Source organism: Patagioenas fasciata, chromosome 21 (genome assembly GCF_037038585.1).
Source record: "Patagioenas fasciata isolate bPatFas1 chromosome 21, bPatFas1.hap1, whole genome shotgun sequence".
NCBI lineage: Eukaryota > Metazoa > Chordata > Aves > Columbiformes > Columbidae > Patagioenas > Patagioenas fasciata.
Window position 1 is genome coordinate 6,668,769 of NC_092540.1, and position 27,006 is coordinate 6,695,774.

A 27,006-nucleotide genomic window follows, 5' to 3' on the forward strand; every position below is an offset into this window, starting at 1 on the left:
GTCCATTCTTCATGTATCTCATGTAAGTGCAGAGTAGGGTGACAAATGGCAGGGCTGAAGTGTCTCCCAGCCTCTCGGACTCATAGCAGGAGGTCAGGGAGACACAGTGACTCCTGCATCTGTGTGTGAAAGGGAAAGACTGCATTTGAACATTCATGGATGTGTAAGGAGTCCCTGAGGCCAGCTCAAATGTAGATGCCTGACAGAACCCAGTCGTCTCTGTGTGTGGCTCCAGGAACAAACCCCACTGGCCCAGTGAGATTCATCTCAGTTCCCATGGACAGGGTCATTGCAAGTGCCCCTCTTTGCTATGTCACCCTTGCCCAAGATTCTGTATTGCCATCCTAAAAGTACCAAAGCAGTCAGAGAGATTCTTGCGTATTTGGAGAAGGCAGATGATAAACCCCTCTTCTGGAAGGGCAGAAATCAGAATTGGGAGAAATAAAGGCTGGGCAGCCCACTTCCATCCCTGGGAAGGGGTTGGGTCACCTGCATCCATGTACAGGCACTTGAAAAACAAGAAAGGGATTGCTGAACCAGAATGAGCGGGGGAAAGTCAGGCAAGTTGTGTACACGGAATTTGGCAAGTCCTTCACACATGATGTCCTCTGGTGTCCTTCTAGCCAGATTGGCACTCTCTGGGCTGAAGAAGTGCACGCTAGGTGAGAATTTGGTGGAACGATCAAGCTCAGATGTCATCAGTGTCCTCTGTGCAGCCAGTTACTAGTGACATCCCTCAGGGACCAGCACTTGGGCCAGCACTGCTGAACATCTTTATCCTCCCCCTGTATGATGTGACGCAGTGCACTTTCAGCTCCTTCGTGGATGATGCAATGCTGGGCAAAGGCCTTGAACAACCTCACCTGGTTCACTCTGCCTTGCTCAGGACAGTGAGACAAGATGATGTGCAGGGCTCTCTTCAAACCTGAGTTATTCTGTGATTCAAGGAGGTTTTCCCTTGGAGAGGTTTTTGAAGAGAGAATAGATGGAGGAAATAAAAAAAAAAAAAAAGAGAAGGACATAGAAAATGTGTCAACATAAATAAAGCAGCTCCTGTGAAGAATGTTTCTCCACTCAGATCATTAGTGGGAAATACATGTGATCAATTTGATAAAACGAGTGTACTTTTATCTGGTCATGACCTGGTGGTGAAATTTTGCCATTGGACTGAATCTTGGTCTGGATGGTCTGTAAAGATATAAAAGTTTATAGTTTTCCATGCTTGATTGGGTACTCTGCTTGCACCAGACCTTTTGATATTTTACTCCATTAAATATTTTTCCTGAAAATTTTGTTTCCTGAAAGTCCACTTTGCATGCGATTACGGGTCTCCCCTGAAAGTTTGCCTTTGGAGCTCTAAGTACAGGCTCTGGAGCGAGCAGTTATCAGAGGAAGAGGAATCCTGAACGTCTGCATGTTGATGGATATGCGTGTCGCCTGAGAATTTGCCTCCAAAGGTTCAAAACACAGCCCCTGGAGAGAACAGTCCTCAGGCAGAGAAGATGCCAGAAGGTTTGCTTCATGAACAAACAGATGCACCTGGAAAGAAGGTGAGTGTTACTTGGCTTGGTATATCTCCCCCATGCAGTAAATAATAGAGCAAACCTGCCGCTGAACTCTTTAAGGTCGTGCTTTTCTTTAAGAAATATAAACATTGTTCTGCCATAAGCAGAACCCCAAAAGTCACTCCCCTGCGACAAGCCTGTGGCTGCGAAGGGAGCTGTGCGGTCGGCTCTGTCTCTGAAGGTGACAGGCCAGCAGCAGGAACGCGGCTGGGAAAGCACCTCTGCCAGAGTGCGCCAGAGGTCCTGCCCAGGAAGAGGGTTTGGAGACGAGTTGTCGTGTCCATTCTGCCTGAGTACATGACGGGACAGTATCAGGCACGTTGTCGTGTCTGTCAGAGGAGCTGAAAGGCCAGCAACAGTCACGGGATTTAGAAGATCATGGTGAGGTTGCTTCTCTCTGATCAGGCTAAAAACCACAAGAAGTCTGATGGGTTGGCGTCCCTGCCTGAAGAGCAGTTTCTGAGATAGTCGAGCTTTCCATGGTAGTGGGAAGAGGCTGGAGAGGGGGAAAAAAATAACTGAAAAGGACAACTTGGAAGGTGCATACTGGATATCAGGAGGAAGAAATGTCACTGGAAGGGCAGTGCTGTGGTGCAGGAGGTCACCCAGAGGCAGTCAGGATCAGCCCATGGTTTTGTGTTTCAACAAAGAGCCAGTGAGGGTGCAGTGAATGAGGCACGGACTCTCAGGAGGGCACAGTGAGAGACATTTACTACAAACTCAGGCTTGCATTTATACTTGCTATGATGCTTGCTCAAGCATTTGCTGATTTGCCAAGTTAGTCATTACATAAGTGATATGTTTCACGTTCCCACCAAAGTTACTGCCATAAATGCATTTTTTGTCTATCATAAGCTATCCTTCTGTCCTTGATGTATCCATCCTGTATCAGTCCTTCTGTCCTTGATGTATGCTGGAGATCTCCTGCAGTAGTACTGTGACACTCATGTTTTCATAATCAGCATTTTAGAGCCAGTTTTCCTCTTCCATTCACATGGACATCCAGTGAACGCAACGCTGCTCTTCACCCCGGTGTAGACAGGCAGAAGACCTTCTCCACCTGGCCCTCTCACCCCACCAGTGCCACTGTTTTCTACAGCACCCTCATGCTTGACTGGATGATGCCAGAACAGCACTCCTGAGACAGTTTGACAAAGCCTTTTTCCTACGCCATCCTCACATCCCTGCTCCATCTGCAGCCCAAGAACCAGAAAGGTTGAGCACTGAGAAAAAATGTTAGGAAAGCTTTGAGGTTCACACAGAGACCATCAGAGTTGTTGACCTGCTGTTGTCTTCTGAACAGGCCCAAAGGACCTGGACAGCATTTGCTGTGTCCCAGAAACTCACCTGGAAGGACGGGATATAGAGAGAGCCTTTGGTGTGGGAAGGGGCAGAGAGTTGCTGGTGGAGCTGGCTGGTGTCTCTGTGACACATCTCTCAAACACCTCAGAAAAGTCGTGGCTATCAGGGAGGTTCCATGGACCTCTGAGAAATGAAAAATCAAAATTGTCTTCAGGTAGGTTAAAAAGGAAGATGATTGGTAGAATTACAGGTTGGGCAGCTTCACCTCAGTCCCTGGGCAAGTGATGGGGAAAATGCTCTTCCAGACATCTCCAGGCACTTGAAGGAAACAAAAAAGAGTGCAGAAGCTGCATGGGAGGGGAAAGTAGGGAATGTTGTGTACCTGGACTTTAACAAGGCCTTTGACATGTTCTACCATAGTCATATTGGTGACATCTGGATGGAAAATAAAGATGAGAATGTGGGTGGGAGTTTGGCTGGATGGTCAGGCCCAGATGCCATCAGTAGAACGGACTCCTCCTGGCAGGCAGTCACTGTTGGCATCCCTCAGTGACCAGCACTTGAGACAACACCTGTGAACATCTTTTCATTATCTCCATCTATGATGGGTTAGAACTCACTTTATAGTGCCTTGTGGATAAAGGCAAACTGCAGGGAGCCCTTGAGCTACCCCATCGAGTTCACCCTGCCTGAAGCAGCACAGTCAGACAGGATGACATTCAGGTCTCTTCCAATCTGAGTTATTCTGTGATGCAAAGAATCTCTCCCTCGGAGAGCTCTTTGAAGACAGAAAAGGGAGAGGATGGAGAAAAGCCAGTGAAACAGAAGTACATAGAGGGAATGTTGCACTCTAAATACAGAAGAAAATTTGTTTTCATAAGTGGCTGCCTAAAATTATTCACATAAATCAAGAGGACATGACCAACTTGCTGGTACATGGCCTTCGTGCTGTTAATAAAAATAATAATCAAAATAATCAAAATCTGAAAGTTCATAAAAAACTAAGCATGCTGGAAATGAAACCTTTTTCAGGGATTGTATTGAGTTCTTTTCTGCAAAGGTTTCAGCTTTTTCCTACCCCTAAATGCTCCCCCTCACCTTGAAACGAATCCACTACTCTAAACCTTAACCTCAAACCTTACCTCTAAACCAAAGCCCAAACCCCTAACCCCTCACACTTACCCTGCCTTTTGTCCTTATTTACCCCTCACATGAAAATGCTGGCCCTCATCCCAGCCCTGACCCCAGTCCTGACAAAACCCTAACACTCAAAGCCTGCCTATACCCTAAACACTAACCAGACACCCTTAGCAGGGCTCCAAACCCTCCTGCTAAACCTTTGTCTAATCCTGAACCCTGGAAGGTGAGCTCTAATCCCTAACCTGAAAGCCTAACACCCAAAGCCCTCCTTCCCATGTTCTCAATCCCTCACCTTCAGTCCCTTTCCTAACCTGAATTTATGCTGCTTGCCACCTTGGGGGAAGGACATGAGGTCCCAGAGCAGTCTCATGGTGTGGGAAAAGGAATGTGGGGTGACCTGTGTCTGATGAGCTTGTAAACCAAAAGGAGGAGACAGGTGAGAGCGCTGTGGTAGCTCAGCTGTGCCTTAGAAACTCCTACTCCAGCAGGCAGCATGGGACTGCGAAGGTGGCTGTGAGGTCAGTTCTGTCTCTGGAGTTGAACGGCGTGTGGCTTGGAAGATCCTGGTGAGGTTCCGTTTGCCTGGTCAGCTGGTGCAGCTCGTCTTGCAGAACTCATCTCTAGAAGGGTTATCCCATTTCGCTCCACTGATCACTCTGTTTTCTTACAAGGAAAAAAGTCAAGTCATCATTTCTACTGGCCCTAAAAGAGGCTCTTCACATGTAAATTTGTTGCTGCAGGTTTACATAAAGATTAGGACATGCAGTTGGCCTAATCATTGGCAGCAGGTGGGGGCTTCCTGCAGACTTCTCTGTTGCAACCCAGTTTATCCTGCAACCCGCAGAACTGTGTGCTCAGCACAACACAGACTGAAGGCCAAGCTGTACATGGGGCACAGCCCTGGGTCTACTATCGCTTACTGTTATGTGGACCTCTAACTCTCCATGTACAATGGTCTTCTGGTCAGGATCACTGAACCTCCTGATGAAGGTTAGGAAGAGGATGAGTTGTCCCTCAGACAGCTGGAGGAAGCATCACAATTTTAGGCCCTGGTGGTCACTGGGGAGTTTGAATACCATGCACCTTTACTCAAAGTCTTTGGTTTAAGGAAAAGTAGAAGGTATTCCCTGGTCCAACATGGTGGGAATGGTCTCCTGGATATGTTTTTCTCAAGAAGACAAAGCAGGATGGCTGGAAGATGTGGAGGGGCTAGAAAACCCTGAGGGAAGTGAGCAAGACAAATCGCAGCAGCGCTGAGTAGAGAAGAAGGATGACCTCCCTCAACCATCTGGCAGTGCTGAGTCAAGGGGGATGACAACTGCCTTGTCTGGTTGGCCACACTCCTACTAACGCAGCCCATTGTGTACCTTTACTTCGAAAGTGAAAAGCCAGGAGAGGACGAGGCTTTGGGAAGACATAAAAAACCAGCCTTCCCATACGTTCTTGGATACCAGCAAGACATCCTCCCTGGCCTGAATTTGGCTTCCTTTCTATTCTCATTCAACCTTTCTTAGGTTTTGACCATGGGGATTCCTCCCTTGGTCAGCTATTCAATTAAACTAGTACCTCTTTCTATCATCTGGAGTGCCTTGTAATGCCTGATATTCTGATCTTGTCAGGGGCACCACAAATTTATACGGACTGATTAACAGCTGGCAAAGCAGAGCTTCACTCCAGGAGAACCTTGAGAAACTCTGGGATTTGGCAATAAAAACCTCATGATATTTTAGGAGGAGTTGCCGGTCCTTTCCTGGGGGCAGAATAACCCCACACATGAGGGCAGGCTGGGACCTGAACAGCTCAGGAGTGATTCTGAGCAGAAAGGCCTGGGCATTACGAGGGATGCCATACGAGCCAGTGGTGCATGCTCACCATGAGTAAGGCCAAGGGCATGTGGGGCTGCGTTAGGAGGAGTGTGGCCAAACAAACAACGGAATTGTCATCCTACCTGAATCAGCGCTGTGGTGGCCACATCTGGGCTAGTGTGTCTGGGTGTGAGACTCCCTGTTCTGGAGGAATGGAGAGGAACTAGAGAAACTTCAGAGATCTGCCAGGATGGGGTTTGGGTCTTTGAGAGAGGCTGAGAAACCTGGGCTTCTTGAGCCTGGTGAAGTGGAGGCTCAGGGCACTACAGCAGTAGCCTGCAATTGCTTGGAGGGTGTTTTCAGAGATAATGGAGCTTTTCTTGGTAGTGGAAAGAGAAGGAAACACCCCCAAAGTGCAACTTGGAAGGTTCAGATTGGAGGTTCAGAAAAAGACATCTCAGTCCAAGGGCAGTGCTGTGGTACAAGAGGTCACGCAGAGGGAGTCTGGATCAGCCCATGGCTTTGTGCTTCAGGGAAAGATCAATGAGGGTGGAGAGACATCAGTGAAAGTATGGAAATGCTGGGATGAGAGCTAGGTAGGAAAGCAAGATGGATGTCAACAGCCTGAAGGGACAAAGGTGCCTGAAGGGAACAGTATAAGCAAACCTGAAGTAGACAGGGCCAAGGGCTCTGGTGAGGCTGAAAGGCCACACAGCACTAAGCTCTTTGTCCCCCTGGCTATGGCAGTTGTATCTGTCTCTGAGACCTACCTGGATAAACTCTATTTTGAGGCTCTGGACTTTGATTTCTCGTTGCCCCTTTTTGGGGAAGCCAGGAGGGGTTGTACAGTTTCCTACACTTGGCCTTGCTCGAACTCACACCCCACTTCTCCAGAAGAGCCCTGAGCCATGCATGGGGGATCTGCCTTCCCAGGGCCTGGGGTCAGGGTTTGGCCTTAAAGCTGGTAAAACAAAGCAAGGATTTTCTCCATAGCAGAACGACCTGTACAGTGAATTTTCCTACCTACCTTCACAACCTTCAATTATCTTCTCTAACGAGTCCATGGAGAGGCTTTGTCAATAATGACCCTCAGTGGGATCAATCAATGTTTCAAGGTACTTTGCGTTGCGCTTCTGACTTCCACCTCTTGAGCGATTTGTTCAGTCTCCTCTCAGTATCTGTAGTTCATGGACTAAGGGCCAAATACACCCTGGGGCTCATTAAAATACAGAAAGTATTAATGAACTATTTCCCTTCCTGTAATTTCCTTCAAGTCTTCAAGACACAACAACTAATTTGAGCTGTTTCATAATGTAGCTAAGAAGGAAGATTTCAAAATGCACCTAGCAAAAATTATTCTTTATTTTGAAGGGCGTATTATGTTCTTTTTCAGTTCAGCGAAGAGGTGATAGTAGCGTTCTCTGGTTGATAATGATCCAGAATGTCTCCTCAGGAGGTCTGGACAGGTAGGAAAAGCAGTCCCTTGCAGTCCAACAGGGTATGGACAACGCTCCTCCTCACCTGCCCAACCTTACCCTTTCTCCTGTTGCCCCCTTGGACTTGTTCTCACTTTTCTTCACATCGGATTTGTTCGTGCATCTCTGCAGCTGGATGTTACAGCTCCTTTGCATCATCTCCCAAACGCTCTTTCTAGAAAACTGGCTGCACACAGGCACTGAGTGATTTTTCCTAATTACAAACAAAGTGAAGCACAATTAAGCTTCAAAAATAATAAAACACACTCGTCCACCATAAGTTAAGTACAAGCTGCCTCTGATGAGGTTGTCTTTCAACAAGGGATAATCTTATGAGAAATGTTTTAGGTAGGCAGATAAAAGAATAAAGATACAAACATAATTAAAGAGTTGACTAAGGAGACAATTAGACTACTGCAAAACAGGCAAACATTTAACTACCTGAAGTTCAAAGCAGCGGCTGGCAAGTTGAGTGGAGTCTGAATGAATAAAGAGTAAGGGAAGGAGAAAACTGGAGAATAATGGAAAGGGCCTTTGTCTAGAGAGTCTGCACCTGAAAAGAAGACGTTAGAAACAGTCATTATATCAGGACAGGTGAAAATAGATGAAAGATCACAGAAATTAAATACATCATATAACAGGCACAACAGTGGCAAGGATGTTGCAGGAGATCAACACCTCTTCAGAATATCCCTTTTGAAAGGTCACACTATTGACAGAGGTCTCTTGTGAGGGAAAACAAACCAATGTTGCAGCCAAAAGTGCCATCCAGAGAACCACAAGCTGTACAAGAACACTTTGGTGAGGAGTGACCTGTCCAATGAGTCCTCTTGGGTGACATTTCTGGGCACCTAAAAGAGAAAAATGTGTCCGAAAGCCATCAGCATGGACTTAGCAAGGGTAATGAATGTCTCACAAACTTGATGGCCTTCATGATGAAGTAACTGCATTTCTGCGTGAGGGGAGAACAGTGAATGTCATTCACCTCAGCTTCAGCAAGGCTCTTGGCATGGTCTCCTTCAATATTCTTGTACCCGAGGTAGGCCATTACAGTTGGATGGGCTGACAAAGGGATGGGTAAAAACCAGTTGAATATCAGGCTGACAGAGCAGCGGTGAAGGGGTCTCGTGCCCAATCTCGAGACTACTGGGACTTACTGGGGGCTTGTGGGGCAGCACAGGGGACTCTGATGAGACCTGGGCAGTTTAATACTTTAATAATCTGTGACCTTGAGGAGACAACTCTCACCACATTTGTTGATGACGCTAAGTTGGGAAACCTCATAGGCAGGAGGGCTGTCGTGTCAGGAACATCACGACAGAGAAGGACAAAGGGCAGGTCCTGCACCTGGCATAGACTAACCCCTGAAGATGTTGATACCTGGGAGCATGTTCAGTGGAGGGCTGCTAAGATGCACAGGGACTGAAACACTTGCTGGGAGGAGAAGCTGAGGGAAAGGGCCTTGTTCAACCTGGAGAAGAGAAGGCTTTGGGCATCTTGTAACAGCCTCTCTGTCCCTGCGGAGAGGTTTTTCCAGAAGGTGGAGCCAGTCTTGTCATGGTGATGCCTGGTAGAAGGATAATAGACAATAGTCAGATGTTGAAATAAGGAAGGTTCAGGCTGCAGAGAAGGAAAATATTCTTCTCAGTGAAGGCATCAGAGCATTGGAGCAGCTTCCCCAGCTTTGTTGTGCTCTCTCTGTCCTTGGATGTTTTCCAGCCCCCACATGGCAAAGCCTTGAGCAACGTGGTCTCACTCCACAGCTGAACGTGCTGTGAGAAGGACATCAGACCTGAGACCTCCTGAACTCCCATTCAGGAGAGCGGAAACCCGAATGATGTTGTGGTGTCTTCCCCTCTGAGTCTTCCCCTGATGACAGCAGGGAATATTCTCAGGTTCCCCATGACCATGGAAGTCAGTCAGTACAGTCAGACCAGCCTGAGCTTGCTTGTTCTCTTGCAATGCTCAGCAATAAAAGCCATGAGAAGGGCCGAGGTGTGCAGGGGGGGATTGTAATCAAGGCATTTGCCTTCTGAAGCAACGGCTACATGAACTGATGCCCAATTTCCCAGGAAAGGGTTGGACATCACCTGCTGATGGCAAGAGGAAAATAAATCCTTTTGGCTTCCTTTGCTTCCACAGGCAGTTTGTGCTTTTCTTTATTAAACTGCCTTTATCTCAAACAATGAGTTTTTCTTCCCTCTGTCCTCTTGAGCAGTGGAGTGGTTTTGCGGAAACCAAAATGTGGCAGCCAGGTTAACCCACTACATTCCTTTTTGTGCCCAACATGGGGCAATGGACAAGGGCAGTTTTGTATTAATGGTGCTACAGTTATAGCAGCTATTTGGCGGAGAGTGTCTGTGCAGATCACTGAGTTTTCTGTCTGTGTCACTTATCTCCTGATTTTGCTGAGCTTGGGAACATGTTAATACAAACAAAGGCTATGCTCTTTGCCCTGGTATTGATGTCTTTGCTGTGATGGGGTAGGTATTCTATCTTGTGGAGAGGATAAGGGAACGCATCTCCCCCTTCCCTTAGAATCACAGAATGGTTTGGGTTGGAAGAGACCTTAAAGATCATCTAGTTCCAGCCCCCCTGACCAACATCTTCCTCTAGAAAAGGTTGCTCAAAACTCTTTGTGTTGGTTTGACTGAAACGGAGTTATTTTTCTTCACGCAGTTAGAAACTTTTTTGTAGCTAGCATGGTCACTGTATTGATTTAGTTTCAGAAAAATAAGATAACACCCCAGGACAGAGATAACGTTTTTCTCCAAGTGACTTTGCAGTGGTTTTGAAGTGGAACAAAAAGAATAGAAAAGCCTATTGTCTATGGTTGCTGTCTGGAAGTCAAGGTCTTTCTGAGCTCTGTGCCCACAGGTTTGAAGCAGCTGGGAAGGGAGGCCTGGATGGGACAGACCTTGACTGACAGCCAGACTGACCAATGAGAATATTCCATGCCATTAGCATCAGGCTTCATGCTGAAGGAGGGCAGAGTTTTCTGGATGCAGAGATTGAGACCTGTTTCAATTCTACTGTGTTTCGGTGGAGTTCCATTTGAGAGTTTCTTTTAGTTTGACCTTTTGCCATTTTACCATTTTGCAATGACCTCTGGGCCTTTCTGCGCTTTTCTCTCTTCCCCTGGGATCAGGTGTTCACGATCAGGCTGCTCTCTCTCTTTCTTGGACCGGCTGCTTGGTGCAGATGAAGTTTGTGAGGAATTGCATTGAGTATCTTATTTTATATTCCATTTTCCATTTTATATGTGTTACTAGCCGTGGTGGTATATTAGTATTATTTTGTTATTTTATTAAACTGGGTTTATCTCAATCCACGAGTTTCTCCCTTTGCTTTTGATTCTCTCCCCTATTCGGGATGGGGTGTGGGAGTGAGTGAGCAGCTATCATGGTTGTGATTGCTAGCTCGGGTTAAACCATGACAAGGGGTTAAACAGAAATGTTTTCACAGTCTGTGTTTTCACAAGAACATCACCAAAACCCATTTTACCTCTTCATTCATGTCTTTTGGCAAAGTCTCTCTCCCTTCCCCCAAGTCTCCCATCTCTTGCACAGGTTCCTCCTGACCTCCCTAAATGTGTCGTCTTGTTGGGGGAAGCTTTCTGATGACCTTCATGACCCCAGAGTGTCTCTGTCCCCTGTGCTGACCAGTCAGAAGTGACCTCACAGCCAGCACCCAAAGGGACTCATTGTACTTCTGTGCTGGAGAGGCCTCTTCACAGCCCACCCAGCAGCACTGGAGGAAGGTCAAGCCCTGCACCATCCCAGAGGTACCGTGCCTGCAAACCAGTGGATGAACCAGAAGGGATCCTGGCTTATCTTTCCCACTTGGGTGCCTCAGTTACCCCAGAGTATCTTGGAGGCAGCGGAGACCTCTGTGAGGACAACCGAATCAAGCCTAAAATGTAAATTTTATACAAACCTATGCAGAAGAAACAAACCAAGAAAGAAACAAAGAAAAAAAGAAACAAACAAACAAACAAGCAAGCAAACAAACAAACAACAATCTCTATGTAATAGCTGAAAAAGTCTTAATTTCCAGCATTGCTAGGCTCTTAAGCCATTTTTATGAAGTTTTTTGTATCACCGAGGAATGCTGATAGCATCTGGCTCCATCAGTACCACTGATGGCATTCGTTCCTGATTAGCCAGCCAACTTCTCACCCACCTCATCATCCAGATCTTCAGTTCAGACATCAGAAACCTGCTCTAAGACTTTGGAATACTACATTCAAGGACTTGCAAAAGTCCAGGTACACAACATGCCCTTCTTCCTCCTCTCACGTGGTTTCAGCCAATCCTTTCTTGTCCTTCAAGGGCCTGGAGATGTTTGCAAAAGCATTTGCCTCATCACCTTCACAGGGAATGAGGTGAAGCTGATCTATGTGTAATAGTCCAGGTCTTCTTTCTTGTCCTTCTTGAAGCTGGGTTTGTTATTTGCCTTTTCTGAGGATCTTGGAACCTCCCTGATCTCTCTTGTTTTTCCAAGATGTTTGAGAAAGATCTCACAATGACTGCAGCCAGCTCTAATAGCACCTCTCTGGCCCTTCCTACATCAAAAGTTTTCTCCATATCTCACAGTTCCAGGGGAGTGCCAGGGGCACAGTAAACACCTGTCTAGCTCATCAGGAACTGTTTAGAAGAGAATCAGAAGTGAATTCTTCCTGTGTGCCCATGACTCCAATGGGGCCTCTGTGCCACTCACAGCTTTCCTGAGCATTTTTTAAGTGTCTCCCTCTCTGCAAACTTTCTGGTCCTCAGGTTGTAGATGAGGGGATTGAAAAGGAGCATGAGGATGGGGTCTGTTAAACTATCAAAGAGGGTTGTTCTGGGTATCACAGAAACAAGGATGAGGGTGTTGTAGAAAACAGCAGCATTGGTGAGGAGAAAGGAACAGGGGGAGAATGTCTTCTGCCTACCCATGGAGATCTGATACACACAGAGGATAACCATGTGAACAGTAAGAGGAGAATGGAAATGGAGAGAGCCTGAGTGCCACGGTGTCACTACATAAGAGCTCCAGCAATGCGGTAAATCACAGAAGTGGTCAACTCTGCTGGGGCCACAGAACTGTACCCAGGACACAACTGGAACGATTCCTGTAGATGACAGAGGAGCCCCTAGTGTGTCTGCCCACTGGAGACACATGTCCCAGGTCACGAGTCTTGTACAGGGCAGGGGATGACACACAGCCCAGTACTGATCATAGGATGTGGTCACCAGTAGTGAGCACTCTGTACAAGGACAAGATGCAGGAAACAGCACTAACACAATGATGAGCAGGGATGGTGCTGTCCTCAGCCACAAAGCTGCCCATCAGCTGGGTTAGGGGAGTGGATATGCACAGTGTCTCCAGGGAGAACAAATGTCCCAAGAAGAAGTCCATGGGGATGTGAAAATGCTGTTTTCCCACCACCTGCACAATAATGAGGGTTTTCCCAAACACCTACACCATGCAGGTCATGAGGGAGAGAAGGATTTTCTAAGGGATGGGAACATGCCCCATTCCTGGTTGGAGGACACCTCCATGATTGGCCCATTGTGGAAAGTTTTAGGTCCCTCTTTTCCCCTTGCACTTTGTAGGGAACTTGCGAGGAAGGACTTTTGGTTCTTTTGTAGATGCTTGGGTATCAGTCAGAAAGACAAGTCATTGCAGGTACATTTATTTATTTATTTTTAACTAAAAACAGAGTAGAGCCCCATGTTCACATAGTCACAGGGTCACACTAGCGAAGTAGATAATGAAGTTGAAATGGGTCGTCCACATTCCTTTGTGGAGAACATTATTAAAGTTAAAAAAAGAAAAGGCAGAACAAAAGACAACACGAACACAAAACTGACAACAACAACCACAAACTAATGAGAAAGGGTGGACCTGTAATGATTTATATTATGAGTCATATATTAAAACAGATGGACAGTCGAGAGCTTCTGGAAGTCATCCAGGGATCAGTTTCCACACTGCATTCTGGATCTCCTGGTTTCTCAGGCTGTAGATGAGGGGGTTCAATGTTGAGGGCGCCAACGAGTACAGAACTGCCAGCACTAGATCCAGGGATGGCAAAGAGATGGAAGGGGACTTCAGGAAAGCAAACAAGCCAGTGCTGATAAACAGCGAGACCACAGCCAGGTGAGGGAGGCAGGTGGAAAAGGCTTTGTGCCGTCCCTGCTCAGAGGGGATCCTCAGCACAGCCCTGAAGATCTGCACATAGGACACCACAATGAACACAAAATATCCTAAAATGACAAAAGTACTGAAAACAAGAAGTTTAAATTCCCTGAGGTAGGCATCTGAGCAGGAGAGCTTAAGGATCTGGGGAAGTTCACAGAAGAACTGTTCAACGCTATTACCTTGGCAAAGTGGTAATGAAAATGTGTTGGCCGTGTGTAGCACAGAATAGAGGAGCCCAGTGCCCCAGGCAGCTGCTGCCATGTGGACAAAAGCTCCGCTGCCCAGGAGGGTCCCATAGTGCAGGGGTTTGCAGATGGCAACGTAGCGGTCATAGGCCATGACTGTGAGAAGAAAAAACTCTGCTGAAAGGTAAAAGACAAAGAGAAAGAGCTGTGCAGCACATCCCGCATAGGAGATAGCCCTGGTCTGCCAGAGGGAGTTGCCCATGGCTTTAGGGACAATGGTGGAGATGGAGCCAAGGTCAGTGACAGAGAGGTTGAGAAGGAAGAAGTACACGGGGGTGCGGAGGTGCTGGTCACAGGCTATGGTGGTGATGATGAGGCCGTTGCCCAGGAGGGCAGCCAGGTAGATGCCCAGGAAGAGCCAGAAGTGCAAGAGCTGCAGCTCTTGTGTGTCTGTGAATGCCAGGAGGAGGAACAGGGTGATGGAGCTGGTGTTGGACATTTGCTCTTTCTGGTCATGGGGACCTGTCCAATGAGGAAAAGACAGTGAGAAATTAGGGCAGAGTTCTCTGAGTAAAATGTGTTCCAGTTCTGATGGAAATCCCCTAGACTGACTTACCCTGTTCAGGTCCCTTTCACGAGCTGTGGTTGGTGCTGGCTGATGGTGTCATTGGGAAGAGGCATCTTTGTTGTGGACTATACTGAATTCAGTGCTGCCCTACAGCAACAAGGAAATAGAAGAACAGGGTGATCTCAGATTATATCAGCTCATGATACCAAAGACCATTTAAGCACAGTCTCTCCCATTTCACCTAATGGCAGAGCAGAGGTGTAGAGATCTTGTTCTGTTTATTTTATTCTAACTGCCCCACCACAGCCGAGGAGGTTTTGTTTGTTTGTTAAGGCAAAAATGCCTTAACAATGCCTTTCACTGCAAGTGAAACCTTGTGGGTGCTGACAGGCAAAGGGACTGTCCCTTAGTGCACAGTGGGGACAGCTGGTCTGTCCATCAGTCCTGGTCTCAGCTGCCCTGTGCCAGCGCCTCCTTGAGCTGGAGGACGATCAGACCCAGATGTTCCCCTGAGCAGAAACTGGACACTGCTGAGAGCAGAGCAATACGGTTTCCAAGGGCTGATCTCCAAACCACTGACCGCTCTCATTGTACATGAACAGGATCTCAGCTCTGCCCTCCCAGCCAGGGACACTCAGGGCTCATTGCATCATACAGACGATGAGCCACATTGCCATGGCCTAGTGCCAAAGTGTCTTCTCCATGGGGCTCCTCTCTGGGCAGAGATAGTCCATGGGAGATCTGTGCAGGCTGGGGGCAGCCTGCAGCCCAGCAGAGCCCCCAGGGAAAAAGTCAAAATTCCTAAAGTTGGGGTGTCCTGAGGTGAGGCTCAGCTCATTGCCAGCCCCACACATCGACATGCCCAGAGTCCCAGGTAATGTTGAGCCAAAGGCAACCAGAACAAGACATGAAACACAGATAAATGCCCCAATGGTCAGGTCAAAGGAGGAAGGACATGGACAGACGAACAGGAACTTGGGGGTTTCTCCTCACTGGGAGTTGGGCTGCCGAGGAGAAGGCTCAGCCTGAAGCCCCACAACCCTGGGATCAAAGGCTGTGCTGGGTGGGAGGAACCAGGGGGTTGCTCTGGGAAAGCATCTGCACTGCAGGACATGTTGGGGAGGTGCCCAAATCCCCACTCCCTTGGCATTTCTGGGAGCAGCTCCTTCTGCCTCTCTGCCTATGTCTCTGCTGCCTGCAGCTGTCCCTGGAGCTGCTTTCCTGTGCCCAGGTCACCTCCCTCTCCGTGCCCTTGTCACCTCCCTGTCTGTGCTCACAGACCTCATCCCACCCGCTCTGTGCTCAGTAATGTTCTGCAGACCCCTCCTGGCAGCAGGGAACTGGCCAAGGGCAGCTCTGTGGGTGCAGGGTCAGGACTGCTTTAGCAGGGGCTTGGACTAGATGATCTCCAGAGGTCTGTTCCAACCCCAAAGATTCTGTTATTCTGTCAGAAGCTGCCACTGCCCGCCCAGCCAATCGAGAGTGAAAAACTCAAAGCAAAATCTCTGCAGCTTTCAGGAAAATATTTCCTTCATATTATTGTTGGAAGTTCCCTTGGAAATGCTCAAGGATAACCTGGAGCTGGGAGCAAACCTGTCCCACTCAGCACCCTTTGGACCCTACCCTGCCCTGCTCGGGGTCATTTCTTCCACCCACAGCTTCTTCCCGCATCGCTGTGGGGATCTCCCAGGCAGGCTGAGTGCTGTCCCTGGCAGACAGCAGAGTCCCTGCCCCAGCACACAGCCCTGGGGTGCAGGGACCCCGCTCTGAATACATCCTGGGCACCCCTGGCTACATACCTGGCTCTACACACCTGCAACTGTGCCCAGGCAGAAGGCAGCTGCCATGCCCTGACCCTCTGATGGCGCAGCAGGCAAGCCCTGTTCTGGAGCATGTCCTCCTTGACATTAGAGAAATGAAGACAGTCCTCTTGACAGGTCTCATAAGCTGTCAGATTAATCACTTCTAGGAAATCCCTCCAGGAACTGCAGCTGCATTGCCCTGCACCCAGAGACTTACCATGTGAAACTGTGAAACTTTCTCCCTCGGTAATCTCTGAGCATCCTCCCACCCCCAACTGCCTCTAACCCCTCTGTGCCTGGCGCCTCTGCCCTGGGTGCTGCAGGCAGAGCCCTCAGCCCTGCTGCGTGTGCAGAGGAGCTGCTCCTGGGCAGAGCTGTCTCTCTGCAGCGCTGCCGCTCCCATGAGCTCCCTGTGTCCCAGGAGCCCAGCCCAGCTCAGCAGCACAGGAGCAGCCCGTGATGTCCCTTCCTCTGTCCCCTCTGGGCTCCCTCCAAGTGTCCCTGGGGCACCTACTGTGAAACAGGCTGAAGTCATCACTGATGTTCCTTCCCTCAGCTGTGGAGAAACACTTATTTCCAGCAGTGACATTTCTCCTAATAAGAAAAAAGTTGAACATAAGAATCACCTTTTCTCAGCATTAGACAAGACACCCAGGCAGGGACGGGGAGGGATCTGCTTTACCCTTGCTGAGGGAAGGGATTCACCTGAGTCAGTTGAGGCATCTCATCCTGGGTTTGTAGTCCTGGGGTTGGCAGTGGACTCAGCTCTCACCTATGGCTGCCACAGACCCACAGGAGGTGGATTCCTCTTGCCTCAGTTCAAGTGGGTACAAAATAGGCACCTTCTGCCTGGGAGCTGCTTGTCTCAGCTGTTGTCCAGACAGCTGAGGTGTTCAGACCCAAACAACCAGTGACATCTGGGGTGTCAGTGGTGGTCCACGATACATGCAGGCAGACTCAAGGTCCAGTGGAGCAATGCTGAAACAGGGCAGTTTCTGGGAACAGCATTTTTGAGACCAGTGACGAATTCCTTTGGACAAATGAAAGGACAGCAGTTGATCATGTTTGGGACAAAGAAACCTGTCCCTCCTCAGTATGTTCTTGTCTAAAACCTATATACAGCTGACCCAATGTAGCCATTGCCATAGGAAGAGCTCAGCCTTTGTCCTCCTTCATCACCTGTATTTACTAGGCTTCCACTAAGAATAATGGCATTTGTCTCAGGGACATCCCTCCATTACCCAACCTAATTCAGGACAGCTGCTCAATGTCATGGCCAAGTCCAGGCCTGTGCTGCTACCTGAGGTGTGTACAGGGCTCTCCAGCACAATTGCATTTGTCTGGCAGGGACAGCAGAGCACCTATAGGAAAGCCATCCCCACTCAGAGCAGGTGTGGGACAGACCCCCCAGGGCATCTCGGACAGACCCGCTTTCTCTGGGTCAGTGACTGGTCACCAGCACTGTGCTGAGACAAGGGCTCTCCCACCTCTACCTGGTAGATACAGACCAACCAGGACTATGAAGCGTGTCCCATCGGGGTGTGCACTCATGTGTCTCTGCTCCTGAACTCTGCTGGTTCTCTCTCCTGTCCTTTACTCATCCCATTGACGGTGTTATTATCAAGGTGTTTCTGGATCACAGGATGTCCCCAGTGAATGGAAAATGGGAAATCATATCGATCTAACGTAAATTAGAAACAAACAAAAACCCCCACACCATCACCAACAAAAAAACAACAAACCAACCAACCAAACCCCAAGGTGTAAAAAGGAGGACCCTGGGAACTACCACCCACTCAGCCTGTCTTCTGTGCCAGGAAAGGTCAAGGAACAGATCCTCCTGGAAGCTCTGTTGAAACATATGGAACACACAGAGGTGATGAGAGACAGTTAACAAGGCTGAACCAAGGGTAAATAATGCCTGACTAAGCTAGTGGGCTCCTCTGAAGGAGTGACTGCATCAGTAGACAAGGGAAGAGCTATGAATGTCATTTATCTGGGCTTCTGTAAGACCTTTCATACAGCCACCAGCTATAAAATGCTGAGATATTGGTGTGATGGATTGATGGATAAGGAATTGACTGGACGGCTGTGTCAAAAGAGTAACAGTCAATAGCTTGTGTCCAAGTGAAAATCAGGAATGAGCAGTTTCCGTCAATTGTTCATTCTGGGATGAATACTGTTTAATGTCTTAATAAGTTATATACGCAGTACACCCTCAGAAGCTTTGCAGGTCAGAGTCATAGAAAATCACCAGCTGAAAGGGATCCATATGGATCACTAAGTCCAACTCCCTGCTCCTTGCAGGATGACCTAAACCATAGGACTAAGAGCATCCTCCAGATGCTCCTTGAACAGGTTTGTTGACATGAAGACAGTGAGATGAGTTATGTTATGTGTCATATGTTGAAGAACAGGGACACTTTGTAGCTTCTGGCAGGCATCCAGTCACAAGTCTCCACACTGCATCCTGGAGCTCCTGGTTCCTCATACTGTAGATGAGGGGATTCACTGCTGGAGGCACCACTGAGTACAGAACAGACACCACCAGATCCAGGGATGGGGAGGAGAAGGAGAGGGGCTTCAGGTAGGAAAATATGACAGTGATGAAAAACATGGAGACCACGGCCAGGTGAGGGAGACACATGGAAAAGGTTTTATGTCGTCCCTGCTCAGAGGGGATCCTCAGCACGGCCCTGAAGATCTGCAAATAAGACAGCACAATAAACACAAAACACCCCAAATAGACAACAGCACTAAACATGAGAAGTCTAAATTCCCTGAGGTAGACGTCTGAGCAGGAGAGCTTAAGGATCTGGGGGATTTCACAGAAGAACTGCTCCACAGCATTGCCCTTGCACAGTGGCAGTGAAAATGTATTGGCCGTGTGCAGCAGAGCATGGAGAAACCCACTGGCCCAGGCAGCTGCTGCCATGTGGACACAAGCTCTGTTGCCCAGGAGTGTCCCGTAGTGCAGGGGTTTGCAGATGGCAACGTAGCGGTCATAGGCCATGACTGTGAGAAGAAAGTACTCTGCTGAAATGAAAAACACAAACAGAAAGAGCTGTGCAGCACATCCTATGTAGGAAATGGCCCTGGTGTTCCAGAGGGAACTGGCCATGGATTTAGGAAGAGTGGTGGAGATGCAGCCCAGGTCAAGGAGGGAGAGGTTGAGGAGGAAGAAGTACATGGGGGTGTGGAGGTGCTGGTCACAGCCTATGGTGATGATGATGAGGCCATTGGTCAGGAGAGCAGCCAAGTAGGTTCCCAGGAAGAGCCAGAAGTGCAAGAGCTGCAGCTCCCGTGTGTCTCCAGACTCCATGAGGAAGAACAGGGTGATGGAGCTGCTGTTGGACATCTTCTGCCCCTGGTCATAATGGCCTGTCCAAGGAGGAAAAGGCAATGAGCAGTTCGGGCAGAGTTTTTTGAGGAAAATCTATTCCATTGCTCATGGAAATCCCCTAGACTGCCTTGGCTCTTTCATGTCCCTTTTATGAGCTCTGCTCTGCTCTGTGCTGCTGTCTCTGGGAGCAGGGGGCTCTGCTGTGGACACACAAATATCCCAATGCTCCTGTCAAGGCAGGAATGACAAGGACAGACAGACTGGTACTCAGGAGTTTCTCTTCTTTGGGGTCACGCTTCCAAGAGGACTCAGCGTGAAACCCCACGACTCTGGGGGCAGATGCTGTGCTGGGTGTGAGACCTGGAAATTGCTCCAGGAAAGTGTCTGCGCTGTGGGGGATGGCAGGGACGTGCCTGAATTTCGTCCTCCAACAGCATTTCTGTCAGCAGCTCCTTCCCTGTCCCTACTCATGTCTCTGCTGCCTGGAGCTGCCCATGCCAGGAGCTGCTTCTCTCTCTCCATGTTTCATCCCTGTTTGTGCTCATAGTCCCCATCTCACTTACTGTCTGCTCTGCTCTGCCCTGCAGAACCCCCTGGCAGTGGAGGCCCTGCCCAGAGGCATCTCTTTATGGGCAGGGGTTCAGGGGGAACTCAGGATATCCTAATGAGAACTGGGATCTGAGTGCCTTCTCCTCAACTCCCACTGTACTCTGAGCCAACCAAGAACAGAAAATTCAAAGCACAAACTCCTTCCCTTTTAGATAATCTCCATTTTGACCTTCTTCTTGAGAAGTCCCTTGAGAAATACCCTGCGGGTGATTCAGAGTTGTCAGCAGTGCTGTTCCATGCAGCACCCTCTCAACAGCAGGACCCTGCATGCCCTGATGTGGTCCCTATTGCCACCCACATCTTCTCCCCACAGCATCGTGGGGATCTCCCCGGCAGGTTCAGTACTGACGCTGGCAGGCAGCAAAGTCCCTGCCCGGCACACAGTCCTGGGGTGCAGGGACCCTGCTCTGCAGGACAGCCCTTGGCACCTATCCTGCACACCCAGCTTCACACTGCTGCAGCCATCTCTCAGAGGAGGCAGTTGTTATGCCTTTCTCCTCTCATGGTGCACCAGGGAAGCCTTGCTCCAGAGTGTGTCCTCCTTCTCTAAACCAGACCAGTCAAGACAGTCATCTTGACAGGTCTTATCAGTCATGGGATGTACCAGCTCTAGAAGATCCCTCCCTGATGCTCATCTGAATTTCCCCACTCCCACTGACTTACTGTGTCAAAACTTGTGAAGGTTTCTCCATGAACAAGAGATCACCTTTAAGCTCTTCCATTCTCACTCCTCTCCCCTCGGTGCTGCAGGCAGTGCCCTCAGTCCTGCTGCATTTGCAGAGGAGCTGGCCCTTGGCAGAGCTGTCTCTTTACAGAGCTACCTGGTTGCCACGAGCTCCCTCCATCCCAGAGCCCAGCCCAGCTCAGCAGCAGAGGAACAGCCCAAGGGGTACTATTTCTTGGCCCTCTGGGCTCCCTCCAGGTGTCCCTGGGGCTCCAGGAGAACCTGCTGTGAAACAGGCTGAAGTCATCACTGATGCTCCCTCCCTCAGCTGGGGAGAAACTCTTATTCCCAGCAGTGTCAGTTCTTCTCTCAGAGATAGAGTTACACCTAAAAATTCCTTTTTTTTGGTGTTATTATCAGACCAGACACCTAGACAATGACAGGCAGGGACCTGCTTTACCACTTCTGAGAGGAGTCAGCTCAGTCAGTTAAAATATCTCATCCTCTGTTTCTATTGTTAGTGCTGGAAGTGGACTCAACTCTCTGCCACAGCTGCCACAAAGCCCTGAGAGCTGGGATTCCTCTTGCTGCTGTTCAAGTGTGCATTAAATAGGCACCTGTATGTGAGCTCTTTGTCTCAGCTTCCATGGTAAGTAATGAAGATGTAGGTCAGGAGTGAGGTGTTCAGATGAAATACCTGGTGACTTTGGAGGTTCCAGAGGTTGTCCAAGCTTGTTCATCCCACTGGCACTGTCCTTATTTATGATTTGTTTGTCAGCCAATGCTGCCATCTGACCAAAAGGTGTCCTGTATCACAAGGACAGCCAAGGTTCTCTCTGTCTTTTCCATTAGCTGTGTTAACTAGATTGCCATTGACTATAATGATGGTTTTCACCTGCACATCACCTAATCAAATTTCAGGCAGTTACTCTATTTAATGCCCCACTAGAGGCCTGTAGTGCTAGGTGAGATGTCAAGGCTCTCACACGTATCTACATGGAGCTGGTAGGTACAGCACAGTAAAGCCATTCCCACTCAGAGCGAGTGTGTGACAGACACCCGGACAGCACTGCACAGAGATTCGTTGCCTTTGTGCGAGCCACTAATTGCCACCACTGTAGTGTGGCATGTCTGTCCCTTCTCTAGGCAGCAGATGTAGGGCAGTCCAGGAACACGAGGGCCATCACACTGGGATTTCCACTTCTTCACCTAAATTCTCAAACTGCTGTTTTTTCTCTCCACCACCTCATACTCACTCCGTTGAAAATACAGTCAAGCAGCAGATAAACCATTTTCACAGTGGGCCATTCAGCAGCATCTTGTCATTCCTGCAGATCAGTGACACCTCTGCTGAAATACCTCAGAGGCAGCAGAGCCACCACTGAAGTAAACCAGCTTCTTTCCAGTGTTGCACTTGCCAGCCCTGTTTGTCTGTGGCCATGGGTACAGCAGGAGTTGCTCACTCTCTTGGCAACCACTTTCAAGCTTTAGGTTTCCATCTGCCGACCAGTCCAGCATGTCTCGGTTTGGAAGCAAAGCCTTTGAACCAATGGGGTCTTAGACACTTGTTATGAGTTTTCTTTATAAGTCAGAGCTTTGCCTGGAGGTACACCTGGTGTGCTGCAGCCAAAGTGTGCACCAATTCCTTCAGCCCAGGGCACAGACAAGCTCAGTGAGCCCTTGTAGGTGAAGATCAGAGGAGAGTCCAGCAAATGGGCCTTGAATATTGGAACTCCACAACTTCTGTGGGCAGCTTGTCCGGTGATCAACATCCACACCATAATTAAGTGCTTTCTGCAGTTTAAGTAGAATTTCCTCTGTTTAGATTGTGCCCTTGCTTCTTGTCCTGTCACTGGGCACCACTGACTATGGTCTCATACCTCCCTCAGCCTTTTCCATGTCCCATGTAACCAGGACTCCAGGCCTATTTGGCAGTGGCCCCATGTTTTCCCTCGCCTTCCTCTTGCTGTTGATGTTCTTCTAGAATCCTCTTTTGTTGCTGTTCACATCCCTTCCCAGGTGTAGCCGTCAGTGGGCTCTGGCTTTCCTCGCTTCATATCTCAGTGCTTGGGAAGTTGCCATTGCTACCGTCCAGAAGCCTCCTAGATAGCTTGTGCCCAGCTGTGTTTCACGATGTCACCCCTGTTGCTCTGTCCACTAACTCATTTGTTCTCACCTCTTCCCAGACAGAGATCCATGCATTTGTGCTGTGGTCTCTCATGAAGAGCAACTCCTTCTCATCTTCACCTCTTGTCCTTCTGAAGAGCCTCTATCCATCAATCACAGCACTCCAGCTATGTGAGTGGTGTACCACACCTCTGTTACCCAAATGAGACTGTGTCACTGTAATTACATGCAGACTTTTAATGCCTCTTGTTCGTTCTCCACAGTGCATGCATTGCTGTGCAAGCACTCAAGAGACGTGACCAGTCATGCTGATTTCTCAGAAGGGGCAGAAGAGCATTTCTATCTTGCTGTCCTATAGGCACTTCCTTATTTATGTTCATACGTTTGATGTGATTCCTCCTCAGCTCTGTTCTGTTGATTGCTATGTGCCTTCTGTTTTCATCATGCAAAACCCTTTCCTTGTCAACAGCGTCAATCACTTTATCACACAATTATTGGTCATTGCATCTCTTCCCCAGTCATTCCCTGTTTAATGACAGCCTGTTGGCAAAGACACTTCAGCTCCATTTTTCAGGTGAATCTCATCTCTTCCAAGCAGTTGTTGATCCTCAGAGAGGGTCTCATGGTCATAGAAACCCTCTTGCTTACACAGGTCATGCAAACAATTACCTACATGAAGGATCTGTCTGCTGCTCAGAACTTTTCCCCTAATGAGCAGGACTGAGACAGCCACCTGTGCCATCATGGCTTTGAACACTGGGTCTAGAATCATGTAGTCATGCTTGATAATTTCCAGGTCTCCTGAGGCAGTGTCAGTGGTGCTCATGTGAAAGAGCAGCAGAGAGGAATAATCAAAGGACTGGAAAATCTTCATCAGCCTCTCAGCAATGCACCCTCTGTTCAGGGACAGCTAACAGAGCTCCTAGGAACATGCTAGAGGTTCCTCTCTCAGGAGGTCTCCTCTGACAACACTTCAAGAAGATGGAGCCAAACTCTTCCCTGTCATGTCATATGAGAGAATGACGTCCAATGGACAAAAGCTGAAATAAGCAAGGAAAAACTCTTTAATCACAGAATCACAGCATGTTTGGGATTGGAAGGGACCTCAAAAGATCACCTAGTCCAATCCCCCTGCTGGAGCAGTAACCCTAGGTGAGGTCACACAGGAACATGTCCAGGCGGGTTTTGAATGTCTCCAGAGTAGGAGACTCCACAACCTCCCTGGGCATCCAATTCCAGTGTTCTGATACCCTTACTGAGAAAAGTTTCTTCTCAAATTTAAGTGGAACCTCTTGTGTTCCAGCTTGATCCCATTACTCCTTGTCCTACCATTGGTTGTCACCAAGAAGAGCCTGGCTCCATCCTCGTGACACTCACCCTTTATATATTTGGAAACATTAACAAGGTCACTCCTCAGTCTTCTCTTCTCCAAACTAAAGAGACCCAGCTCCCTCAGCCTTTCCTCATAAGGGAGATGCTCCACTCCCTTGATCATCTTTGTTGCCCTGTGCTGGACTCTCTTCAGCAGTTCCCTGTTCTTCTTCAACTGAGGGGCTCAGAACTGGACACAATATTCCAGGTGTGGTCTCCCCAGGGCAGAGTAGAGGGGCAGGAGAACCTCTCTGACCTACCGACCACCCCCTTCTAACCCACCCCAGGTACCATTGGCCTTCCTGGCCACAAGGGCCCAGTGCTGGCTCATGGTCATCCTGCTGTCCCCAGGACCCCCAGGTCCCTTTCCCCTATGTTGCTCTCTAATAGGTCATTGCCCAACTTATACTTGAACCTGGTGTTGTTCCTACCCAGATGGAAGACTCTACATTTTCCCTTGTTATATTTCATTAAATTTTTCCCTGCCCAACTCTCCAGCCTGTCCAGGTCTCTGGATGGCAGCACAGCTTCCAGTGTCAGCCACTCCTCCCAACTTAGTGTCATCAGCAAACATGCTGATAGTACATTCTATTCCCTTGTCCAAATTGTTGATGACTATATTGAATAATATAGGCCCCAGTACTGACCCTTGAGGCACTGCACGAGATCCAGGCCTCCAGCTGGAGTCCGCCCCATTGACCATGACTCTCTGGCTTCTTCCCTTCAGCCACTTCTCAGTCCACCTCACTACTCAGTCATCCAGACTGCACTCCCTCAGTTTAGCTGTGAGGATGCTGTGGGACACTGTGTCAAAGGGTTTACTGAAGTCAAGGTAGACCACATCCACCACTTTGCCATCATCCATCCATCTTGTTATGTCCTCATAAAAGTCAGTGAGGTTGGTCAAGCACAACTTGCCCTTGGTGAAGCCATGTTGACTGCCCCTAATGACCCTCTTATCCCTGATATGCCTTGAGATGGCACCAAGGATAAGTTGTTCCATTACTTTCCCAGCGATGGAGGTGAGGCTGTCCAGTCTATAGTTACCCGGGTCCTCCTTCTTGCCCTTTTTGAAGACTGGAGCGACATTTGCTTTCTTCCACTCCTCAGGCACCTCTCCCATTTCCCAAGACTTGGCAAAGATGATGGAGAGTGGTCCAGCAATGACCTCAGCCAGCTCCCTCAGCACCCGTGGGTGCATCCCATCCAGACCCATGGATTTATGGATGTCCAGATTGCCTAATTGCTCCCTAACTCAGCCCTCATCAACTGAGGCAAACTCCTCCATTTTCCTGACTTCCTCTGGGGCCTCAACGGTACAGGGCTCCTCAGCACAGCCTCCGGCAGAGCAGACAGAGACAAAGAGGCATTCAGTAACTCTGCCTTCTCTGTATCTTCTGTCATCAGGGCACCCACCTCGTTCATCAGTGGGCCTACATTGCCTCTGGTGTTAGTTTTACCTGCCATGTATTTGAAAAAGCTCTTTCTGTTGTCCTTCACCCCTCTTGACAGGTTTAATTCTAAGGAGGCCTTAACTTTCCTAGTTGCCTCCCTACACCCTCTGACAACAGCCTTATATTCTTCCCAAGTGACCATGATCTATAAACTCTCCTCTTCCACTTGAGCTTACCCAGCAGTTCCCTGTTTAACCACGCAGGTCTCCTGACTCCCTTCCTTGACTTCTTACATGTCGGGATGCTCTGATCTTGTTTCTGGTAGAAACATGAAGGCAGTCAAACCTTGGAGTAGGTAGTCCAGAAAGTTTCTGCAATGTCAACATTTGGAAGTTTTCAAACCCAGAATGAATAAATTCCTGAGTAAGTTTGAGTGATGTGATGTGATGTGATGTGATGTGATGTGATGTGATGTGATGTGATGTGATGTGATGTGATGTGATGTGATGTGATGTGATGTGATAGATACCCTTGCTGTAGGTAGGAGGTTGGCCTAGAGAACTCCTGAGGTCCCACCCAGCATGGGTGAACGCATATTTCCTTCCATCACAGGTTGTCCCTTCCCCACAGTAGGTAAAAAACTCAGCTTTTCCACAAGTCTGGAAGTAAGTCAGATTTAAGTTAGGTTGGCTCATCTGTTTCTTTCCTGTCTCACACCAGCCACTGCTGCCCAGATGAAGAGCTGCTTGGTAGGTATCGGCAAAATCCCTCAACCACCCCTGTTGTTTAAGTTCCATTTTCTTTTCCTCTCTTTTCACCCACCCAAGTACTTTGTCCTGGTTTTGTTAAAAAACAAGTTTCTGTTTTAGTGAATTTCCCTTTCAGCTGAAGTCTTTTTACTAACTGCACTTTTCTGAAAGCTAGATACATGTTTTAGTAGACATAAAAATGGAATGCAAGGTGGTTGATAAGGATGCACGTCCTGCAAGAGGGGCAAGGAGGAGCGAACTAGAACAGGTGACTAAAACTGACCAATTAAGTATTCCATCCCATTCACGTGATACATCCTATAAAAATAGGAATCCCGAGCGTCCTGACCCTCTTTGACTCTGGTCGGCATCTGGGAAGGACTCTGCAAGTCATCCCTGCAAACGGACATCTAGTGATCTGCGGCGATTAGGAACGACGCATACCAGGATGCAGACAGAAATTCACGCAGAGGCAAAGATCTTGTTCAGGAAGGAGCGCAGAGCCTGGCCAAGCCGAGAGCTGACCTAGGCCTAGGCTTAGGCTGCCTTCTTTATTCACCGTTGACAATTTATAGGATTTACAGATACGGGCATGGATGAAGATGTTTACAAAAAGGTACTTTTCCACTGATTATCATTAAGAACACACTAAACTCATGTGATGCTTGTCTCACTTGTTTTTCCCCTCATTCACAGACCAGGCCCAAGGACATTCACGCAC

At 48.5% G+C, this 27,006-nt stretch overlaps 2 protein-coding genes across 2 annotated transcripts; both read right to left on the bottom strand.

Annotated features, from left to right (window-relative positions):
• Positions 1 to 13,239: 13,239 nt before the first annotated feature.
• Positions 13,240 to 14,157, bottom strand: LOC136110955 (olfactory receptor 14I1-like). Its single transcript, XM_065854705.1, has one exon. It carries the CDS (start codon positions 14,155 to 14,157, stop codon positions 13,240 to 13,242), a length of 918 nt encoding a protein of 305 aa, XP_065710777.1.
• A 4,263-nt stretch (positions 14,158 to 18,420) lies between these two features.
• Positions 18,421 to 19,386, bottom strand: LOC136110966 (olfactory receptor 14A16-like). The gene has a single exon (XM_065854723.1). The coding sequence runs from the start codon at positions 19,384 to 19,386 to the stop codon at positions 18,421 to 18,423; it is 966 nt and encodes a 321-aa protein (XP_065710795.1).
• Positions 19,387 to 27,006: the final 7,620 nt, after the last annotated feature.